The following is a 20,623-nucleotide window of genomic DNA, read 5'->3' as shown; positions in this document are numbered from 1 at the left end:
ATAATTTTAAAAAAACATTAAAAATTAAGCTCTTAATTAAGAAAATTTTAACATTCATGCGCATTATTTACTATTCTTATTCTAGGCAAAACTTAGCAAGGTTATAAAGCAACACTGATCAACAACCCAAGAATGTACTAGCAGTAGCAAGTGGCAGATGATCTTGGAACAATTTGAAACCAGTGTTTTTTTGTTTTCCAGAATAATTGCTTTCTACAATTTTTAAGTATTCCATATATTATTTTAATTGCTCTGATAAGTTCTCTGTTTATAACATTGCAATTTATTTATCTATATACTATGTTTACTTACTGACATTATAGTATCAGGTATAGAACATTTTTAATTAATTCACTTATATGGTCAATTAATGAGAATTAATATGAAGAGCTCAAACGTATCTAAAGTTATAGCTTCAAAGAAAAATCCGAGATCATTCTTATTTATAATAAAAGGTATTTTCTGTTTATACGATTGCAGTCATTAGTTGTGATAAGATACACGAATCCAGAAACTTGTTTTTTTTTTATTCATTCATATTAATGTGAGTAGTTGATATGTCAAGGGCATTGGATTAATCTCTAAATTTATTTTTGTATGAAGTAGGCTTCATGGTAGTTTTGGGATATACTCAATTATTTTTCTTGAAAGTATTGCTCTTCCAAGCTCTCATGGTTGCAAAGTAACCTTTTTGTACCTTGTTTTTGCCTCTCTCTAGAGCGTGGTAAAGCCTTTTCCTATTTAGTAGTTTTTAAGGTATTGTATTCATCCATTGAATGGGGAAATTATGTATTTAGGTTTTAGTTTAGTTTATTGTAGATTTCTGTAGTTTCTCTGTTGAGAGATATATGTACTAAGTAGTTTTCTCGCACACCACCACTTACGTAATATAACATTACACTTTCTAAGTAAGTAAATTTTAGTACTTTAAACCGAAAGGTGTGATTATATTGATGAAATTTCCTATAAGGGAAGTGGGGAAAGCTAAGAAGTATCTTAGTATTGAGTTCGATTCCTGGTCTAGGCCAGGCCCTTTATAAATGGGAATAATTGTTTTATATTCATTTAATTGTTTTAATGTAAAATCATCCAATGGATTTCATTCAGTGGTTTATAAGAGAAATTTATAGTAAAGTATGTTTGCTAGTCGCCTCCGTCTATGACCTTAATTTGGTAGCTGAACGTAAAGCTCACCTGGAAAAATAGCATTAATTTACTCCTTTTTTTTTTTTTTGGTAATCTCCATTTGCCTAAATATTTGTTTAACAACCTCAGTGTACCTACAATGTACTCAGGGCATACTCTTGGTGTATAGAACACTTTGGTTTTGCTTACCCACTGGAAAATTCTAGGTCACCTTAAATATAAATACTTTTTTTGATAGCTTTAGGGTCCTAAAGTTTTGATTAGCTCAGTGATGGTCCTTACTGCTTGGAGGAATATACTGACATAGACTAGAAAACAATCTTTGCAAAACTCTGATGTTAATTGTTTGTTGTAGATGATATTTTTACCGATGATGAGGGTAATACAATTGATGTATTAAAGTTAAGGCATCCCAAGACTGGCGAGGGAGCTTATTTTGTGGTCAACAAAATAGTACATGAAATTATAAAATTTTCTGACGATAAACGGTATGTAACAAAGAATTCACAAGTAATATGATTAAGCATAAATGTAAAGGTGTACTGATTGTTTATAAATGGGAATAATTGTTTTAATGTAAGATCAATCGAAAATGACTGGATGAAGACTTCTCATGCATCACTCTTAGATTGTTTACATGAAACAGTACTATTTTTGTAGTTCAAATAAATAAAGTATGTGTTCTTAACTTCGGACGGTTATTTTGATTTGGCATTGATTTAAGTCAGTTGTTTAAATTTTAGATTCAAATTACTTTAGAGGGTTTCGCAGTATACTTTTTTCTTATCGAGTAACATATAGCTCTCTTATAAACATACTTGGTTTCAGGTCGAAGATATCACTTCGAGTTCTTGTTATTTTCGTAGATAAAGTGTAGAGTCGATGCACATTCACGGTACCATATTTTTTTGTGTTAATTAGTTGCTATACTTGTTTTTATTTTGTTCAAGCTCGTATTTTATTGATGATAATGTTACGTCAGATGGAGACTTGTACTTCTCTACGCCTGTAGATCCTATGTTTTTAATTCTTCCATACTTAACACAGGTATTTAAATAAAAATATGTATTTTAAATATTCTCCCTTAATTTTACTCCTCTACCCTTCTCTTCTTTTTAACATTTCTGTGTTAGAAATTATAATTCGCCATAGCTTATTTTCGATGAGCCATACGGCTCTTCAAAAACCTTTGAAGGATCCCCATTAAAATAAATATTATAATTTTGGCAAATTATTTTTGACGCTGAAAAAGTTTTTTTTTTTTAAATTTATTTAAAGCGCGTCAACATCTGAGGTTATTGGCACCCGTAGCTTTTTTCAGTACACTACCGTCCTCCGGACAGTGTTCTCTTTCTTACAGACCATACTGTCTATCACCGAACAGTGAGTTGTAACAAGCTCCTAAGAAAAGAAAATCTGAGAGCCAGCAGATGGTCGCGAACCCTTGATCTCCACGTTGGAATCCAGTGTACGCTAACCACTCAGCTAATCTCTTTCCTATTCTTTTTTTATTTTTATTCCTTAAAAAACAAAAAAAAATGTATTTTTTGTTTAAATAATTGATTAAATTATTATTATTTTAAATACGTTTACAGGCTTATTCATTATGTTAAATGTTTTTAAAAAAGTTGAATTATTCAATTATAAAATTTTATTTTTATAGGCTAAACATTGTTCTCCATTAGATCAAATTTTAGTTGATGAAGATTTTCCAGAAATTGGGAGATTACTAAATTGTGATGGGATTAAACTACTCCATTTGGTAGCAGATAGAAAAGGTGACTAAACTCATTATTGCAAATTTTAGTGGGACTCCAATTACAAATAAAACGAATATACATGTTTTAATTTATCCTAAGTTTTTCAGGCGATGAAGAACTTCAAGCATACATATACAATGAAGATAAAACATTAACATGGCTGCAGAAAAAAGTGGATAGAATTGTGACTACATTGAAAACTCAAGGTTTACATGTTTCCTTCAGTTCAGCTGCTTCTGCTAATTTTGTCAAATCTGAGAAGGCGCAAGATACCCCCGGTAATTAGTTAGGTGTAGGAAAAGTATGACTAAATTTACCTAAGCTCTAGTAATTAACCTATATTAAATTTTGTGCTTACAGAAAGTTATCTGAAATATGCTGTTGGCCTGCTTGGAGAGTATTTACAACCACAGATGCTTACAAAATTAATAGATTTTCTTGGACTTCAACTGGAAGAAAAGAACACGGCAATCAAGGAAGAACATATTTCCCCAAATGATAAAAGAAAAGGAGAATCACTTGAAAAAGATAGGGAGACTAAAAAACCAAAATTAGTAGAACCGAATAAAACTCCCACCACAAATAGTAAAGTGGAAAAGGTAATAATTTTCTTGAAATATATAGTTCAAATTAAAATCTTGTAGATTTTTAATATTGCAGTTTCCATCTTTTTAATCAAAATTATTTATTTATTTAATAATAATCTAATACATTTTTTTAAAAGAAACAAGCTGCCAAAGAGCAAGTAATGGCGAAAGCAGCAAAAGGCTCGAAAAGTATATCTTCTTTTTTCAAGAAAAAGTAATGCGATTTCCGCTGCTAAGAGATTAAATGTCAAATGAAATGAAGTTCATTAACTTTATAGTAATTAACTAAACAATAGAAAATACGTTTTTTTAAAGATTTATTTTTAATGCATATTGTATAAAATGAATATATTTTTATAATGAACTGTAGATACGGTATTCTCAGTCATGTTTTATAAAATGATTTTCTGTTTAATTATTTTGTACGTTCAAATGTAAATAAAATTTAATGCTAAGTATTCTGAAAGCTTTTGTAATTAAATAAAAGCCCTTTCACTCCTGTAATACCTTGAAAATTGAGTTATTACCGTGAATTAAAGTTTCATTTTAACAAATAAAAACTACTAAAAATCAACATGGAATTAAAGGCAATAATGGTTAAGTTTTCGATTTGCTGAAAAGTCATAATTTTAAAAATAAAGTATGACTAAATTACTCTTTCTCAATATTGGGCAGAGTAAGTTTGCTGAAAAGCCCGCAATAATAACTATTTTTCTTGGTTTTGAAATTCGATTTTAACCATTTATCTTTATAAGAATACTTTTAAATAAAAGCGTTGCAGCATCGATCTATTTTTAGGCTAAAGACTAGCTATGAATGCTAAAAAATGTTCGAGAACTTGTATGTTTTTCAGTTTGAAAAGGGAGTTGTATCAACTGGAGTAGCAAATATTTCTAGTCAGTTTATTTAAAACATAAATAATTTAAAAATAAACTAGGAGTTCTACAGAATGCACATACATACATCAAGGAGTAAGTATGGCTTTTAAGTATTCTATAAAGGGCCATGATTTTTAACTGTTAATATTCACCTTAAGTATGTTTCCATGAAAAAAAGAAAATTGTCAATTTCAACAAGGTTGACTGACGCCCTCTAAAAAAAGTGTATTAACGTCCCATTTTCAAAATTATTTCCATTAAAAAAACTAACTGCAGTAGACACAATTTTTTTTTTTTTTTTAGGATAAAAGCTAAATAACGCAATAACTTTTTCTGTGATTCCAATTTTTGTACCGCTACTTAACCTGGTACTTCAATCAATATTTTTTCATCAAACCTCAGAAGCATATCTTCCTTAAAGAAGGTAGTAAAGAGGCCAAAAATAAAAACGTACTTCGATAGAGAACAGAGGTCACTTCCATCACCTCACTCAGTTTAATAATTCTAAGTGTGTAAGATTTCTTCATAAAATTAATTACGGTAAATTAGATACTTCTACACAAATGTGGAATACGGATAAAATGCATTCATAAAATACTCAAAATTAATACATAAATTAAAAATTTGTTTAATTAAATAATGTCACAGAAAATTTAATACATTTTATTGGAATGTTAATTTACAAGCATTCTATTCTGTAAGAATGTAACGTGTAAATGCCAACAATTTTAACAAAGTTACTATTAATATTATTAATAATAAGCCTAAATTTAGTATCTAATTAGAAATCAGATGAAGCAAACATATTGCTGTCAGGTCCCTTAATTAATAACATAAAAATATAACGGAATATGTAATTGTAGCTAAATATTTTCACTTTATTATAAACAGAACTTTTGATTTATTTTGTAGTATATAAGAAAGAAATTCAAATTTTTGGAATTTTGTATAACATCTTCGACTACATACAATAAAATATATCAGCCTTTTCTTTACAATTATATACATTTTTTTTAACAATACATTTTATTAAGAAAATAGTTTTTAAATATTTATATATATATATATATAATATATTCAGTAGATAACAATTGAATAAATATCCTTTAAAAATACATTGGTAAACTTAAGGAGTAATATGAGCATATCCAGTTGAATAAGCCACACTCCCATATAGCTCTGATGTTGGAGACTGATTTCCCTGCAAAAATGCATTAATTTGATTTAATAAATGTACTTATGTTTAAAAAAAAAAAAAAAATCATTAACTTGTGATCACTTGAATCACACTTAAAACTTTACCTGTAAGAATCTATTTAACTCTTCTTGCGTATCGAAAATCATTACGGTAAAAGGAGATCCTGGCACAAGATCCCCAGCCCACTTCACTTCTACCCTATAATCACCGGGCTCGGTTGGATCATATTTACACATAATCATGCGATCTTTTTGACTACCACGTTGCATTTCAACACGGAATGCACCTAAAATATAAACATATTCGGGTATATTTTCTTTCTAAATTATTCAAACTGTTATAAAACATTTCATTGTACGTATTACAATTCTCCAAGAAAAAAAAAAAAAACTTTTAACCTTTTGGTCCTCTAACTCTAACACTGAGCTGGCCTGCACCTGCCCCACGAGTATCACATATAAATCTACTTTGAAATGTTGCCAGCACTCCATGCTGAATTCCTGGTCCAAAAACTCTAACTTTGCTAGCGTCTGCAGCGCCGCATACTCGTAGCAAAAATGGTGAACCAGGTACGTCCACCCCTATAATTAAACAAACCAAAAAACCTTTTTTATTTTGATCAACGAAATAAAATTCCAACATGCAAAAATTACGTCAAAAAACAATGATAGCCAATAGTTGATTGGTAAAAATATAATTATCCAATTAACAAACGGAAATTTCCTCAAAAATTACTTTCTGCAGAAGCACCGGAGCCTTTTTTTTTGTGAAAACAAGTGGGGTTGAGTATTAGTATGAAAGGGAATGCAAAAATCATAGAATGATTTCTCTCTAGATCATCAACACTCTTATTGTACATTCATTCATGTTTATAGAGTCACGTCAGCATTAAAACTGAGGTTCAGTAGAGCATTAGATGGCTTAAAGCTAGGTCCCTGCATCCTGCCCCCCGCCAAAAAAAAACAAATAAAATTGTGAAAATAACCTCCATATTTAACAGTGAGAGTATGTCTTCCAGCTTCTTGAGGTTTTACATTGAGTGTGAAAGTGCCATCTCCATGGTCATACAGCTCGCAATAAGCAACTTTGTGAGGCCCCACACAATGTGCGCTCAATTCACCTAAGTCAAAAGAAAAGAAATGCAATATATAAACATAGTTATCAATATTTGAATATTAAATAGTTCTAAAGAAGTATTTACAAGGGAAGCTTGTTTAAAGTTCCCCAAAAGCCCTTCAAAAAAAACACCTTCAAAAGCTCTAACACGATTTGTTTTTTTTAACTTGGTACATTAAATATGTTCGTTGACTTTTAATCGTTAACAAAAGATCCCCTGTAACAAATGTGCCCAAAAATCTTTTGGAAAATGACTTTTCCTGGAAAAAATTTATTAAATAAAAGTGTTAGTTGTTTATACATACGTTTAGCGGGTCTATCATAATAATTAAAGAAACTTTTTTAATCCATGGTTTAGAAATAATGAAAAAGCGTAAAAATCGTTGAATTTAGATTGACGGATTTTGGCTAAAGTATTAAAATACTAAGCGGCAACATTATCGAAACTGAATACAAATTTTGAGCTCTCTAGATTTTTAGTTTTGAAATTCTGACAAATACATACATTATTATTTTTAAATTTAGAGCCCGTTAAAAAGTATTTCTGCAGAAACCTTAATATTGAAAATTTGACCGATTGCAACATTTCCTTTTACATGGAATAGGAGAGAGCAAGCAAGCAACTTTGAAAACATCCTTTCCAATAATTTCTTTTTAACATCTTATTTTATATATTTAGCTTCATTTAATGTCTAGATTGAAAAAAGAAAGCAGTAGAATGACATGTAGAATAGTATTAAATTTTGAAGCATTTTTTTTTTTTTTTTTTTTTTTAAGATTAAATATTATTTCTATCTGGAAACAGTATTTACCTGGCCCAGCTGATCTTGTATCTATAAAACTTCGAATATGTTTTCCTACAGTTCCAACGCCAAGACCTTCACCAGAGCAAACTACTTTGCTCGCGTCACACATAGCTGTAACAGTGACCTTTAGAGGACAGCCTTTCACCTGTCTAATTGCAAACAAGGAAAAAAAATTATATAAAATGTTCTACATTCTTTACAATAATAATTAACATTAATTATAAATATTCATGTAATAAATTTCAGATATAAAATACAGTTTAAATCAGGATTAAGAACTGATCTACTACTAGATTCTAAGACAAAACGTTTGAATTTCTTAATTCTTTCTTTAAAAAATAAAACAATATTTGACTAAATACATCATTTACCTGTCAGACCACATAACATTGAGAAGGTAAGCGCCGGGTATGGTGGGTGTGTATGTCGCTCTGTAAACATTATCGCCTAGATGTTGAAGTGAGACCTTGATCTCATTTTTCATACCACTAAGAGATACTTCCGGAATTCCTAATGCAAAAGTTGTTAAATATTAGTTGTAGTGTATTCAAATCTAACTGAATACCAGTTCTGTGCTATGGAATGCATTATTATCATTATTTCTAAAAGACATTTTCAATTTATTGCAATCAAAGGGTCATCAATTTGCGTTTCATTTTATTAAGTTTAAATTTTCCATCAGCCTTTTTGGATTATTTGTACGGCAGGACCGTATTTTTGTTCCTGTTCCCTGGAACTACCACTAGAATGGTTTTTATACCTCGGTACTTGAACGAAGAAATGTCCGAACATTACCACTAAAGTGCTTGTAATTAATACACACACACACACACACACACACACACACACACACACATACATACATACACTATGTCCGAAATGATCTATGGTTCCTACAATTGATAAGTACAATATGAATACTGAGCAACTTAATACAATAAGGTTTTTAATTTTTGTTCATTATTTCATTGTTTATCCAAATCTCCAGCTCAGGAGAATTTCTTCTCTCTTTTTAAATTTTATTGTAAATGTAATGCTTAAAATTACATTCAACACACTATCTTAATATTGGAATTGCAACTCTAGATATTTCATTATGCGAGAGCAGTTTTTAAAAATTTTATTTCAATCCTGCATTCCTGATTCATTTCGTTAAAACTTACTGATTGCGTATTAACAATTCTGACGATAAACGGTAAGTAACAAAGAATTCACAAGTAATAAGATTAAGATTAAAGTAATTGTCGGTAATCATTAATAAATTGAATTAAACAAAGTCGGCGAGAAGATACTAATTGATTAAAATATATTATAATGTAATAATTAAACATGAATTCAAAATTAGAAAAATAATCTAACATAATGGTGAATAAATAAAGTTATCCAAATACCTGGGCCAGCTTGCGATCCATCGATGTTAAATTCTGCCAACTGGTTACAAATAGCAGTTGCTAATCCTTTACCAGTTAAAATTAATCTCACACCTCCGTTTCCAGCCTCAGCTAGTGCTACTATAGGCGAGAATGGTAAAGAGAATCCAGCGTAATGAAGTGAAAGATTATGAGGACCTGGTGCCCTTGGCGTGACGGTTACTTGTGCTGTTTCAGGTGTATCTTGTTGAACACTGACTGGCACTGTACTTCCTTGAGGGCCGCTACATTCCCCAGTCAGTTCACCTAGATTTCAAGTTCAAGGTTATTTAAAAACAAGTTTGTTTACGGGAAGGGGAACTTACAGATATCTTTGTCATAATATCATATGACTTACTACATGCTCTTAAATTATTCACAGTGATGTATAATATGAACGTTTCGGAAAAATAGAATTCGATTAAATTAAAACAATGTTTTAGAAATTCAAAATTAAAAAAGACAAAAGTCAGGGAGGCATAATAATAATAATTATTATTTTTTGCAACTTTGTTTAATAAAATGAAAGATGTAACTTTCCTTATCACAAAACCATAATAAATTATTAAATATTAATATAAAAATTGTAATCCTTAATTTATATGTGAATTATTTTGTTTTATTACACAAAAAAGTGCAGTTAAGTGATACTATTCAACATTTTTGAGGTCGAGGGATTTTGATCGCAAGGTTGCAGTCAGGTCCCCAGGTAAGGTCCAATCTGCATATAATGTTTCAGTTTCCTGCGATTTTTAGGCAACGTCATGTTCTTTATCTACATAATCACAACCATATTTAATATCTTTCATACATCTACATAAAAATATTACAAACCTGGGCCAGCATCTGAAAGATCCAGTAATATTTTGTAAGGCACATGCACAGTCATTAACACTCGACTTGGAAGTGTGTCCCCTATAACTTTAATCTGTTCCACGCACACTACGTATACTCTAAATGGTGATCCTGAGATAAAATGATTAAACGTGATTAATTCAACGACGCATACAATAACCTTTAAAAAAAAAAATAATTCAAATTTACCTGAGATTTGTTTTCCATTAGCTGATATAGAAATGTCATACATTCCCACCGTTGCAGGAGTGTAAGACACATCGTACTGATCCTGTTTTTTGTGAGTAATAGCAGGCGCAACAAGTGGTGACCCGGCAGGTCCAGATATTGTAACATGAGGTCTGGATGGTGGACATACTCCTACACAGCTCACAGTGAAATGGGCTGCCGTACCAATTAATGCCCTTGAAAGTCCTGCACCCCACGCTCGAGCTGTTCCACCTTCAATTACAGTGAAAATAACTGGAGAATCTGAAAAGGAACAAATGAGTTCATTAAGAATTTTTTTCAATAGATGAATTCAAACAACAGTATTCAATTAAAAAAAAAAAATCAAACAAAAGTTAATGATCTTCCAGTCTTGTTTCCTTCACCAAAAGAAGAGTAAGAGGTTTCGGCACGCTGAAGTTTTACGGCGAAACTCTACAGGACTATTGCCTTATTAAAATATCAAATTAATAATTAACAGTAAAAAGGAACACTCACCTGGTATAGGTTGTCCGCCATATGTAATGTTGAATGAATATTTTCCAGGCAATGATGGACACAATTCTATTAAATCAGAATCTTGAGTGAGACTCTTAACAATTAATGGTAGATCTTGACCTAGAGGACTTCGTACTGTAACATCTAATTCAGCAAACCCAGCATCTTTTCTTAACACTAAAAATAAAATTTAAATTAAAAATGAATAATTTCTAAGGAAAGAAGTTTTTTAACAAATTGACATGAATTATCCAAAATAGAATTACATTTGAAAGATATGTTATCATTTACAGGAACTGTGTTTGATGTGTTATTATCAACTTTTACTTTGTTGGCATCAAATACTTGGCAATAATAAGGAGAACCTCTAACATCTCGAGAATTATGCAGTACATCAATTTTGTAAGCCCCTAAAAAAAAAGATTTGATTAATATTTGCGAAAAACAAATTTGGAACTATTTACATTTTTAAGTTATTGAATATCAAGAGTTTGGCTACATCACTCAGCGTAACGTTTAAATACAAAAATTATTTCTATAAAAATGATTTTGGAAAATCAGTAAATAATATTTATTATATTACCGCACCAGTTCATCATATTTACCTCCTATTTACTCATTATATATATTTGTACAGGTTGTAAATAAATAAATATAAAAGTATATTATACAAAAAAGAAAATCGTACCCTAAATAAAGTATTGTTGTATTTGCATTAATTGAATCTTTTTTCAATAATGTAAGTTTAATTATCTATAGATGCCCTTAATGTAGAACAATTCAACTTGGTATAAACCAAGGAATTATTAATTAATAGCTTACATTTATAAAACTAAATAAATGTGCATACCTATGATATTTGGAATAAATTCGGCTAGTAAATTGCCATCCTTTTGCTGATAGCATCTGACTGGAACGGCTGTGGAACCTGGACCACTGATTATTACATCAAATGAATCGGCTGGCTGTCCAGTTGTTTCAATCACAAAGGAAGTTGGTTTGCTAACTGAGGATTGATAAAGACCAAGACCAGTTGCACATAACCCTCCACGTTCTTGCACTGGTACTTCTATTGGACATCCTGTAGGGAATCGTTTTCTTACCATAATTAAATGCTTCTTTCTAGCAAAGAATAAAAAAAGAAAATATTTTGCTAATAACTACCTGAAACATAAATTCCGTTGTACTTTACATGAATTTTATGGGGCACACTAAGTTCTGGATTGTATACCACTTGGTAAAGATTTGAGCCATTCAGTTCTCTCAAAGTATGTTTAACTTCGTTTCCAGCTGCACGAATAGATACAGAAAGTGCCCCAGATCCAGCTCCTTGCGTGTCCACTAGAATTTTAAATTTTAAAATGAATTGAAAAATTATTATTTGAATGACTTTCTTTGAATCAATCACTAAACTGACAAATTTACTTTAATTTATAATTTAACTGCCTTATACCTTTGAATGTGGACGTTGTACCACAAATAGCTTCCGAAATATCAAGAATTCTTACTGCCGCAGGATTAAATACTTGCACTTGAAAAGGCTGTTTTGTAATTGGATGAGATTTTTGAGTAATTACCACAGAATGTGTTCCAACCTCATTAGGTTTATAATGACCTCTGTACAAACCAGATTCTAATTTGTCTATTTTACATGCTATCTGTTTACTGTTGGGGCCTACAAAAAATGAAAATTTGCAATTACAGAAACAGAAAAAGTTAATAACTAAGTTATAAAAAAAAAAAGAGAACATCAACAAACCTGTTACAATAGCGTCAATAACTGTGGGTTCACTTGTATGAGGATTGACTTCAAAATAGGCAACTGTACCTAAAACTACTGAATTTAATCCCTCTCCTCGTGCAGTTGCGGTTGTCTTATGCGAAGAACCATCCACAACTTCACATCTCAAAGGACTTCCTGTTGGAATACAAATAGATATATATTTAAATTTCTCCTTAACAAAATCGATTTAAGACAAATATTTGGACATTCTTTTAACCTGGAACATCCTGGTCGTTAAATGTTATATTGACAAAATGTGGCTGTAAGAGGTGAGGCACAAAAGTAACATCATAAAGCCCTCGTGACATTGCATTCACTTCCGCTTTCACAGTTGTACTTTGGGTGGATATAACCAATTCTAATGTACCTTCTCCAGCTTCAGTAGCGTCAACAGAAAAAGTTACAGCTTTTCCTACCTATCAGATAAAGGTATTTCATTATGGTGGACACTTCTATTAGAAAAAGGAAACCACACATTAAACAAATCGGCAAAAAATCTAGACCTTTTTTAGACTAATACTTGAAAATACTCAAGTAGAAAATCAAAGAGGAAATACACATAGTTTTAAGCTGAAATGAGTGGGGGCGTTTCCTTTCTCTCCCTCATATTTCTTCATGCTTTCATAATTCTTTAATATTTTTATGTTTAAATAAAAAAAATATATATAAATGCTTGGATGATTATGTTTTCAATTAAATGCATACCTTTGCTGGTCCAAGTCCCGTTACTTTGATGTTGTTCACATTATATACGTTACAGTAAAATGGACTTCCTTTTACCGGATGACCATCTACTTCCACTGCCACTACATGCCTTCCTATAGCACCAATTGAGTATTGCATTTGTTGAAATTGTATTTGCAATGAATATTTTATAAAATGAATACTACAAGGTACAATTAATCTTACCAACTTCCACGGGTGTATAAGTAGCAACCGTAACCGCTCTTTCCAAATCACGGTCAACTTTAACTGGTAATCTATGGCCTGCAGAAGATGTCACTCTCACTTCACATTGTTCTAGTGTTGCTACTTGTAAAGTAGTAGGAGCTCCGGCACAACACAACTTAACACCAGCACCACTGACGACTATTTCACCTCTCTCATGTACATCACAGGTAAAAGGTGAACCTGCAATTAGTGATTTTAATTGAAGATCACTTATATTTATCCGCGAACCCTCATTTTACTACCTTAGGCCTTATACAACCAGGCTTCCATTACAAAACTTAGCAGAATTCTTATATTCACTAAATGTGCAAACTCCTTACAATGTAACAAAGTTTAAAAAACAAAGAAATGTACCTGGTATGGGTTCTCCATTAAATCTGACACTAAGACTGTGTGGAGCTGCTTCCTTTGGCTTGAAATTTACTCTAAATTTAGCATTTCCTTCACTCTGCACATAATTTGGTACATTACATCCATTTACAGCTACTATTATTTCTAAATTACCGGCTCCAGCTTCGCTTGCATTTACTACAAAATTTTCCAAATTAATTTAATTCAAAACAAATATTATTTAAGAAGAAATTCATTATTGTTACTGACTGCTGAAATAAACAGGTTTTCCGACAGGTCCAGAATTTATGTCAGTTACTTTTACTTTGGTTGCATCATAAGCTTTCAATAAGAAAGGACTTCCTTCAACATGACTTCCATTTAATTTGGTTTCAATACTGTGGTCACCTGCAATGATTATTATTCCAAATTGATTTCATTGTTACCCAATATTTGGTAACTTCAAGTCTCAAACTTAAAAGTGTTCTCCTATTTCGGCTTTGTATAAACAAATAACAAGTTGTAATGGTTGCCTAGGGGTAAATTTTCTTTTAAGTTCGACTCTGAAGAAACTCTGATGTTCGGATACCACTAACAACACTCTCTTGCCCCAGCGATAAGATAAGTGGGAAAAAATTATGTGATGAATAGATTTTACAAATCAATGATCAGAGAGTCAATTAGGAAACAAATTTTTTTATTATACCTCTCCGTTTGGGAAAACATTCGCGCTCTTCTTCAGACGTTTCTTTATGAGTGAGGGAATATGTATTTGCAAATCTTTCGATAACAAATCTCCTAAAGAAGCTCCTGATGAAAGAAACAAAGGTAGCCGTAGAGATGTAAGAAATTGAACTCGAAAAGACTCTTTAGACATAGCCGATAAAAGGCTTTAGTCATGAGCTGAGAGCAATTAATGTCTTAAATTTTTGAAAATTACGCTAAACGAAAAAATCTTTATATTATTGAGTAGTTTTTTTCTATCTAAATAGCAACAGAATGACTTATTCTGAGTTGATATGACCATTAGAAGTTTCTGTCGTCAACAAAGTGAACAATTTATACAGCACTGAAAGATAATAAAAACTGATTAAGCTAAAATCATTTTATAATATTTGGCACACGATCGAAACGTCAATACTAACAGCTGAGAGAAGCCAAATTAAAAAGGAGTAAATTTTGAGATATCAAACGAACATAAAATGAAAATTATAATTGATTATTGACCAACTTACCAACATGTTTTGGTGTAAAAGAGGCTATATAATGTTTTCCATGCTGTGCGACGTTTACCGGTAATTGATTTCTCATTGAAGATATTACCTATTTAAAATAAATCTTGCTTCAGTATCAACTTTTTTCAAATAAAATTTGTCCAATGTAAGATAAACATTTTAATTACTTGCACTTGAGGAGGTCCTAAATTTCCACAATCCACTTTAAAAGTAGCGACTTTACCAACACTTATTTTGTCTTCCGTAGGTGGTATTACTCGACCAACATCGCTAATGTTGCACGAAAATGGGCTACCTACAGGCGAAGAATCTCTTAAATAATTTATTTCATAATCGATTTTCACACAATCATACCCACCCCTTTACCACGTATGCACTCAAAAATTCACTCAATGAGATTGACAGAATGGGAGAGGATTCTTTTAAATTCTCCTAAGGAAGATATCGCTCTACTACCTCACAAAGCACATTCATTATATTATTTTTATTTTATTTTATTTTTTTACGTTTCTATTCCACTAGTGACGATGCAAAAGTATCAAGATATACTAACTAACCAGGAACATTGATGCCATTGAATTTTAAATCCACTGTATGTATTATAGCTTGTCTAGGTGTGAAAGATATAGCATAGGTATGTGGTCCTTGGGTATGAGCGGTGGTTCCAACTCTTCCTCCATTAACTGTCACTTCAAGGTTTCCTGGACCAGCCTGGCTAGTTTCAACTGTGGATTAACAATTTAGGTATTAATAATGAATAATTAGAAATAAAATGTTTACAAAAATTATTTGTATACTTCGATTTACCAAGAAAGGTTACAGGTTGCCCAACAGTACCCGTTACAACGGGTTTAACTTTAATGGCATGTACATCATAGACCTTACATGAAAATGGAGAGCCTGCCACTTGAACTTGTCTGAAATTTTACAGAAATAAGGCAAACAGAAATTAATTTATTCTAGAAATAAATTAAAATACATAATTGTATTCTATAAAACTGAAGAGATGTGGAAGCAGTAGTCATCTTAAAAAACAATGAAGATGAAAGTGCGGATGGTGCTCCAACTGAATTATAGAAGTATAGGGAATAAGATCTGTTTTAGGAGCTAAAAAACATAATCTGGAACATTCATATGATTGAATATCTAAAGGTAAGTTCTTATCGTACAGAAATTGCGACAGCTACCGCGGGATTTATTTCCTGGATTCAACTTAAAGGTACAAGCCGTTTGGTTGATTCAACGCCTGCGAACATGATTCAGCAAAGAATTACGAGAATACCAATTAGAATGTAGAGAAGGACTATCTTAGAAAGATCGATGGACTGCAGTTTCTTAAATAGTTTTCAATAATATCAATGAATTCATTTATATTCACTGATCTAAAGCAAAACTATGAAGATTTGGGCCGGGAAGCACGGCTGAGTGGAATGTGAAGACTATTTGAGGTGATCTAAGGCACTTTAAAGGTTGCAAGGTCAAATCATTTTTTTTTTTAAATATTCTAGAACTATCTTTCTTCCATTTGGCGCTGCGGTCCTGAAAGGATCTGGTTCTCGTACGTATTAACGATTAGTCGTCATTCATTCATATCTCATGCTCTTGCTCATCCACCATCTCCTCGCATCCATTCTTATCAGATCTTCTTCCACATCGAACATGCACCTCAAGCGGGAGCTTCCCGGTCTTCTAGCTCCTCATAGTCTGCTTTACAGTATGGATATGGGAAACCTCTCTTGTCACCATCCTTAACTAGCTATATTGTCTACGGAGATATCTATATAAATGAAGGCTCTGTCCAAACTTCTTTTAAAGAAATTGTGAGAAGAAGACGGAAACAGATATTCATCTTCTGACTGACAGGTTTGGGTCCCTGATGTTATTACATCAGAACGAAAGCGTAAGGTCGTACTTTGTCACCCGTAAAAGTTAATGATAGATCTATTCAACTTGCGTTAATGTTAACGCAATATGTTAAGTAACATTCTGCTCGTATTCTGTCTGATTAGAAGAATATTAAAGAAAATATGCTATTTTTGATACATACTAAATAATTTCAATTATTATTAATTAAAATAATAGAACAATACACGCTAAGGACCAGAGCAGTCAATCGCAGAAAGGAAATAAATAAAAAGAAAAATAAAGTACATAAGAACAAAAAATCACCTGTAACTGACGGCAATTTTATGTTCGCCCACAACCTTTGGGCAAAATTCCACCTTTGCCGTCTGATTGCCAGTGTCCTTCACCTGCGCCGGAACTGATTGTCCACTTGGTCCTAAATCCGTCCGTTTCTTTCTTTATATATATATTGTTAGGGATAGTTTAAATGGGATATTCAAATGTTAATAGCCCGCAATACCATAGCTTTATAAAAATTTATATATTCGGTACATAATTAAACAAAAAATATAATATAAACAAGTTATTAAAAAGTTAAATATGTATGATTTAATTAACCTAATAATGCAGTGGTATAAAGATGTTTCGTGATAAGTTTTTATATACAGATGTTAAATTGAGGCCAGTTAGCAAGAAAATAAGGAAATGTTAGAAGAGAAGTAAGATGATGTTAAAAAGGCCGAATTATTTCTAAAATGATTTTTCTATATACAGTGACGTTAAAGCTTCACAAATAAGGACCGGACATTTCTTGACTTGAATATTAATGAATATACTGCTGATATTCGTCTCGGAATATTTCACGGTTAACCTGATTACTTTCATTCGTTCAATGAATAAAATAATTAATAATAAACGCCGTGTTTTAGGTTCAATAATAATTAAAAAGTTATTTCCCTAAGTACAAGTTTTAGTGCACATAACATTAATGCAAAAAAGGTAACTTATCTCTCTTAATGGCACTAATTAAATTTTGTTTCTTTCCCTCATTACAGAAAGTTACAGTTATGCAGATTTTTTTAAATTAATTAACTGTTTGAATAAATTGGAATTTAAAAACGAAACGTTCGTCTAGCTTTAATAAATTCATTTTGAATTTATAAATTTTTGAATGTTTTCCCCCTAATAATTGCCAATTTATTAAAAACTGAATAACCAAGTTAAAGGACAATTATTTCCTACTACAGAATTGATGGATAAATAATCATTAATAAAAAAAAACCAATCATTTAATAAATGAATTGAAAGCCCTGCAGCAATGATAAGCTTGATGTAGGACTGGAATTTTTGTTAAGGGATTTCTTACAAATATTAGAAAGCAAAATTGTACATGTATGTATTAATTAAGCCATATTTTCTCATTAATAGTTACCCGTGCCACCACCTTGGTTAAATTTACTATAGATAAAGAATTGTGTGCTTGAAATAAGTGTGTGCAGAAGGGTATCAATAATGGCGGATTCGTCTGTGGTCCCCACCTGAAATAGTGGTTTACATAGAAAATTAAGATGAAGTGCAATAAAAAAAAAAAGGTATAAACAGAAAAAAGAAAAAAAAGTAACAGAGACAATAAACATAAAACATGTAAGGAATTAGGATAATCTACTACGCTTAATCAAAATTGTTGCATCATTTCTTTTTTTTAAAAAAAGAAAAACTAATAAAACCATTTTTTCATGAACTGAATTATTTCGAATTGACTTGATGCCACTGAGAAAACTCAACAATGTGACCTTCTGTTAGAACTGATCTGATTATCACCGATTGCTTCAGAGTTTATTTTTAACCTGTCCATAATAATTTGAACCTTCCTCTTTAGGGCAAACAGAACGAAGCTAATAAAAGTACCTGGAATAACATAGTTTAAAAATGACCAGTTTTTGCAAGAACACCTTAATTGGACTTCATATTGATGGCGAACAACAGTGTATGAGAAGATCTTTCATTCAATATCGCTGGTAATCATGATTGGTGAGAAAAGAACGAACGTTTTTTTGGTAAATTTTTCTCCATATGAAAACTTAATTTAATTTACTTTTTTTTTTTAATTCAGAGATATGACAAACTCATTAATAGCCGAGAACTCCCAAGAAGTGTTTAGGCAATTTCCAGAAAAAAGAAGAGATGACCCGCTTACATAATGTTAATAAATGATAACGCCCTAGAAAAAATTATTTTGCATTAATGAATTACTAATTCATCAACGGAACTCTAGATTTATTTTCACTTTTGCTAAGGCTGCTTGCCACAAATTACTCAAGGCGAAGGGCTGAGAATACATTTCATTGTCCACTAATCCAAAGGAGACATTACTGATCGCATATTCCACTCATTCATTTTACTCTCATTATTTAAAAAAAAAAAAAAAACCACAAAGAAGTGATGCGACAATTTCATCCAACAGTTTTTTAAGTGAATTAACTAATATCATGCAATAATTTTTTTGGAACTTCTTATAGCTTAAGAATCTGAGTGAACATTTATAACGGGAAAACATTTCTAAACAGAGGTATATTCTTGTCGGAAGGGTAAAATTGAGTGCTGTTTCTTAATACTTACATAAAACTTAAGTCAAACTTAATGGGATTGTTCTATACGATTGATTTCAAATTTCATCATGAAATAGTGATTTTTTTTTTTTTAAATTAACATGTGAATGCTTGGGATATAAATCAAATTGATTTAATTGACTTCTAACTTCGAGCAGAAATTTCCACGTCTCGCTTTAATTTGAAAACATAGTTTACAAATACAATTTTACAATAGATAATTTTGATAAAAAATTCAAAGCTTGAAATTAGATTTTTTCTTATCAGGACTAAACATTTAAGATCTTTAAATTTTACTTAAGATAACGGATGAGGACACACGAAAGATGGCAGGAGAGAAATATTGCCAAAGACAATATTCTGTAATAAATAAAGAAAAGATTTGCAAAGAACTAATTATTTTCAGCGAAATGTTGATAGTCTCAAAAAAAATTAATTGCATTCAAGAAATATTATTAATATCTTAGGCCATTGTGTCCAGTTTTTCAGAGCACTGTTAACCTTCGGACGCTGTTTTCTCGATAAGGTACACTGCCCATCGCCTACCGTGAGCTGTGAGAGGTTTTTAGGAAAAGAAAAACTATTGGCAGACAAACTGGACTCAAACCTAGGATCTCCTAGTGGGAGTCCACTTCTCAACCACTTAACGAATCCCGTCTCATATTTTTGCAGTGTATTATTTTAAATGACAGTTTTATTAAAGTTGTAATAATATTAATATTATTATACGTTCAGAAATTGGCTGCAGATTCTTTTGGTAATGAGAAAGAAGAAAAAGCACTCTGTCTCTTTTTAGGTAAAAGGTGAACTGAGAAACTTGGGACGATGTGCCTGAACAGATGCAGAAAGTGGTCAATACTGTCAACTAATTTTCTAAATTAACTTAAGACTTTTATCAATGTGAAGAGATTTAATTATTACTCACAAAAAAATATATTTTCACCTAATAATTATATAATAAATTTATTTGTATACCTGAAGGTTGTATCAAAATTTAAAAACTTCTTACCCTCAACTGTGACTTCAATATCGTCGAGTGATGTTGAGACGTTACTCATTGTAAAGTGCGAATCTACACCTAGCTGAGCGGTGGACAGAGAACTGCCACCAACTATTGGGAAGTCCCCAGCTACGATTGCAGTGAAAGGGGATCCTACAAATCACAGAAGAAGAAAAGGACTTATATTGCTGTTTTTCTTAATTTCTTTTTCAATTCAAGAAAATAAAGTTCATACCTGGAACAGCTTCTTGATTGAAATGAATGCTTATGATATGCTGTGTGGGTTCTAACGGTACAAAACTGACTAAAAACCTGGCATTGCCTTGTGGTTGTACTTGAGTTGGGATATTAACTCCGCGTGCACTGATTGTAATCTCTAAATTACCTTCGCCTGCCTGCGATGCATCAAC

At 31.5% G+C, this 20,623-nt stretch overlaps 2 protein-coding genes across 4 annotated transcripts in view; one reads left to right on the top strand and one right to left on the bottom strand.

Annotated features, from left to right (window-relative positions):
• The first annotated feature begins 135 nt into the window (after window positions 1-135).
• On the top strand, window positions 136-3,959 carry LOC141454016 (ribonuclease H2 subunit B). Of its 2 annotated transcripts, XM_074127755.1 has the most exons (8): window positions 136-226; window positions 324-455; window positions 1,502-1,634; window positions 2,097-2,193; window positions 2,810-2,924; window positions 3,014-3,184; window positions 3,267-3,505; window positions 3,631-3,959. In XM_074127755.1, the coding sequence occupies exons 2-8, from the start codon at window positions 371-373 to the stop codon at window positions 3,709-3,711; spliced, it is 921 nt and encodes a 306-aa protein (XP_073983856.1). In that variant the 5' UTR covers window positions 136-226; window positions 324-370; the 3' UTR covers window positions 3,712-3,959. The 2 variants fall into 2 exon arrangements, with proteins under 2 accessions (XP_073983856.1, XP_073983855.1); XM_074127754.1 differs by lacking the exon at window positions 136-226 and having other exon boundaries at window positions 233-455.
• Window positions 3,960-4,975: 1,016 nt separating this feature from the next.
• Window positions 4,976-20,623, bottom strand: part of jbug (filamin-type immunoglobulin domains fbug) — a 92,759-nt gene continuing 77,111 nt past the window's right edge. For both annotated transcript variants that reach the window (XM_074127728.1, XM_074127729.1), the window contains exons 25-51: window positions 20,449-20,622; window positions 20,223-20,366; window positions 16,929-17,040; window positions 15,567-15,676; window positions 15,317-15,484; window positions 14,927-15,054; window positions 14,760-14,847; window positions 13,795-13,932; window positions 13,549-13,722; window positions 13,153-13,374; window positions 12,949-13,061; window positions 12,461-12,659; window positions 12,220-12,378; window positions 11,914-12,135; window positions 11,625-11,801; window positions 11,311-11,541; window positions 10,727-10,870; window positions 10,461-10,637; window positions 9,945-10,226; window positions 9,735-9,866; window positions 8,883-9,167; window positions 7,863-8,001; window positions 7,498-7,640; window positions 6,555-6,689; window positions 5,968-6,150; window positions 5,674-5,855; window positions 4,976-5,572 (exon numbers count right to left, since the gene is read on the bottom strand). In XM_074127728.1, coding sequence (XP_073983829.1) covers window positions 5,498-5,572; window positions 5,674-5,855; window positions 5,968-6,150; window positions 6,555-6,689; window positions 7,498-7,640; window positions 7,863-8,001; window positions 8,883-9,167; window positions 9,735-9,866; window positions 9,945-10,226; window positions 10,461-10,637; window positions 10,727-10,870; window positions 11,311-11,541; window positions 11,625-11,801; window positions 11,914-12,135; window positions 12,220-12,378; window positions 12,461-12,659; window positions 12,949-13,061; window positions 13,153-13,374; window positions 13,549-13,722; window positions 13,795-13,932; window positions 14,760-14,847; window positions 14,927-15,054; window positions 15,317-15,484; window positions 15,567-15,676; window positions 16,929-17,040; window positions 20,223-20,366; window positions 20,449-20,622 — 4,436 coding nt within the window. In that variant the 3' untranslated portion in view covers window positions 4,976-5,497. The remainder of the gene's footprint in view (window positions 5,573-5,673; window positions 5,856-5,967; window positions 6,151-6,554; window positions 6,690-7,497; window positions 7,641-7,862; window positions 8,002-8,882; window positions 9,168-9,734; window positions 9,867-9,944; window positions 10,227-10,460; window positions 10,638-10,726; window positions 10,871-11,310; window positions 11,542-11,624; window positions 11,802-11,913; window positions 12,136-12,219; window positions 12,379-12,460; window positions 12,660-12,948; window positions 13,062-13,152; window positions 13,375-13,548; window positions 13,723-13,794; window positions 13,933-14,759; window positions 14,848-14,926; window positions 15,055-15,316; window positions 15,485-15,566; window positions 15,677-16,928; window positions 17,041-20,222; window positions 20,367-20,448; window position 20,623) is intronic.

The sequence above is a fragment of the Rhodnius prolixus genome, unplaced genomic scaffold, assembly GCF_049639745.1.
Source record: "Rhodnius prolixus isolate KJV_2025 unplaced genomic scaffold, Rpr scaffold_9, whole genome shotgun sequence".
NCBI classification, from domain to species: Eukaryota; Metazoa; Arthropoda; class Insecta; order Hemiptera; family Reduviidae; genus Rhodnius; species Rhodnius prolixus.
Note: the sequence above shows the minus strand (reverse complement) of the source record. Positions and strands in the feature narration are given on the sequence as shown.

What these genes read in the sequence shown, in the direction of transcription:
- LOC141454016 (XM_074127755.1), top strand. Translation starts at nt 371, where the DNA reads ATGAGAATTAATATGAAGAGCTCAAACGTATCTAAAGTTATAGCTTCA. An exon ending in ATTCTTATTTATAATAAAAG is followed by an intron (nt 456 to 1,501) that starts GTATTTTCTGTT and finishes TGTTTGTTGTAG; the next exon opens with ATGATATTTTTACCGATGAT. An exon ending in AAATTTTCTGACGATAAACG is followed by an intron (nt 1,635 to 2,096) that starts GTATGTAACAAA and finishes ATTTTGTTCAAG; the next exon opens with CTCGTATTTTATTGATGATA.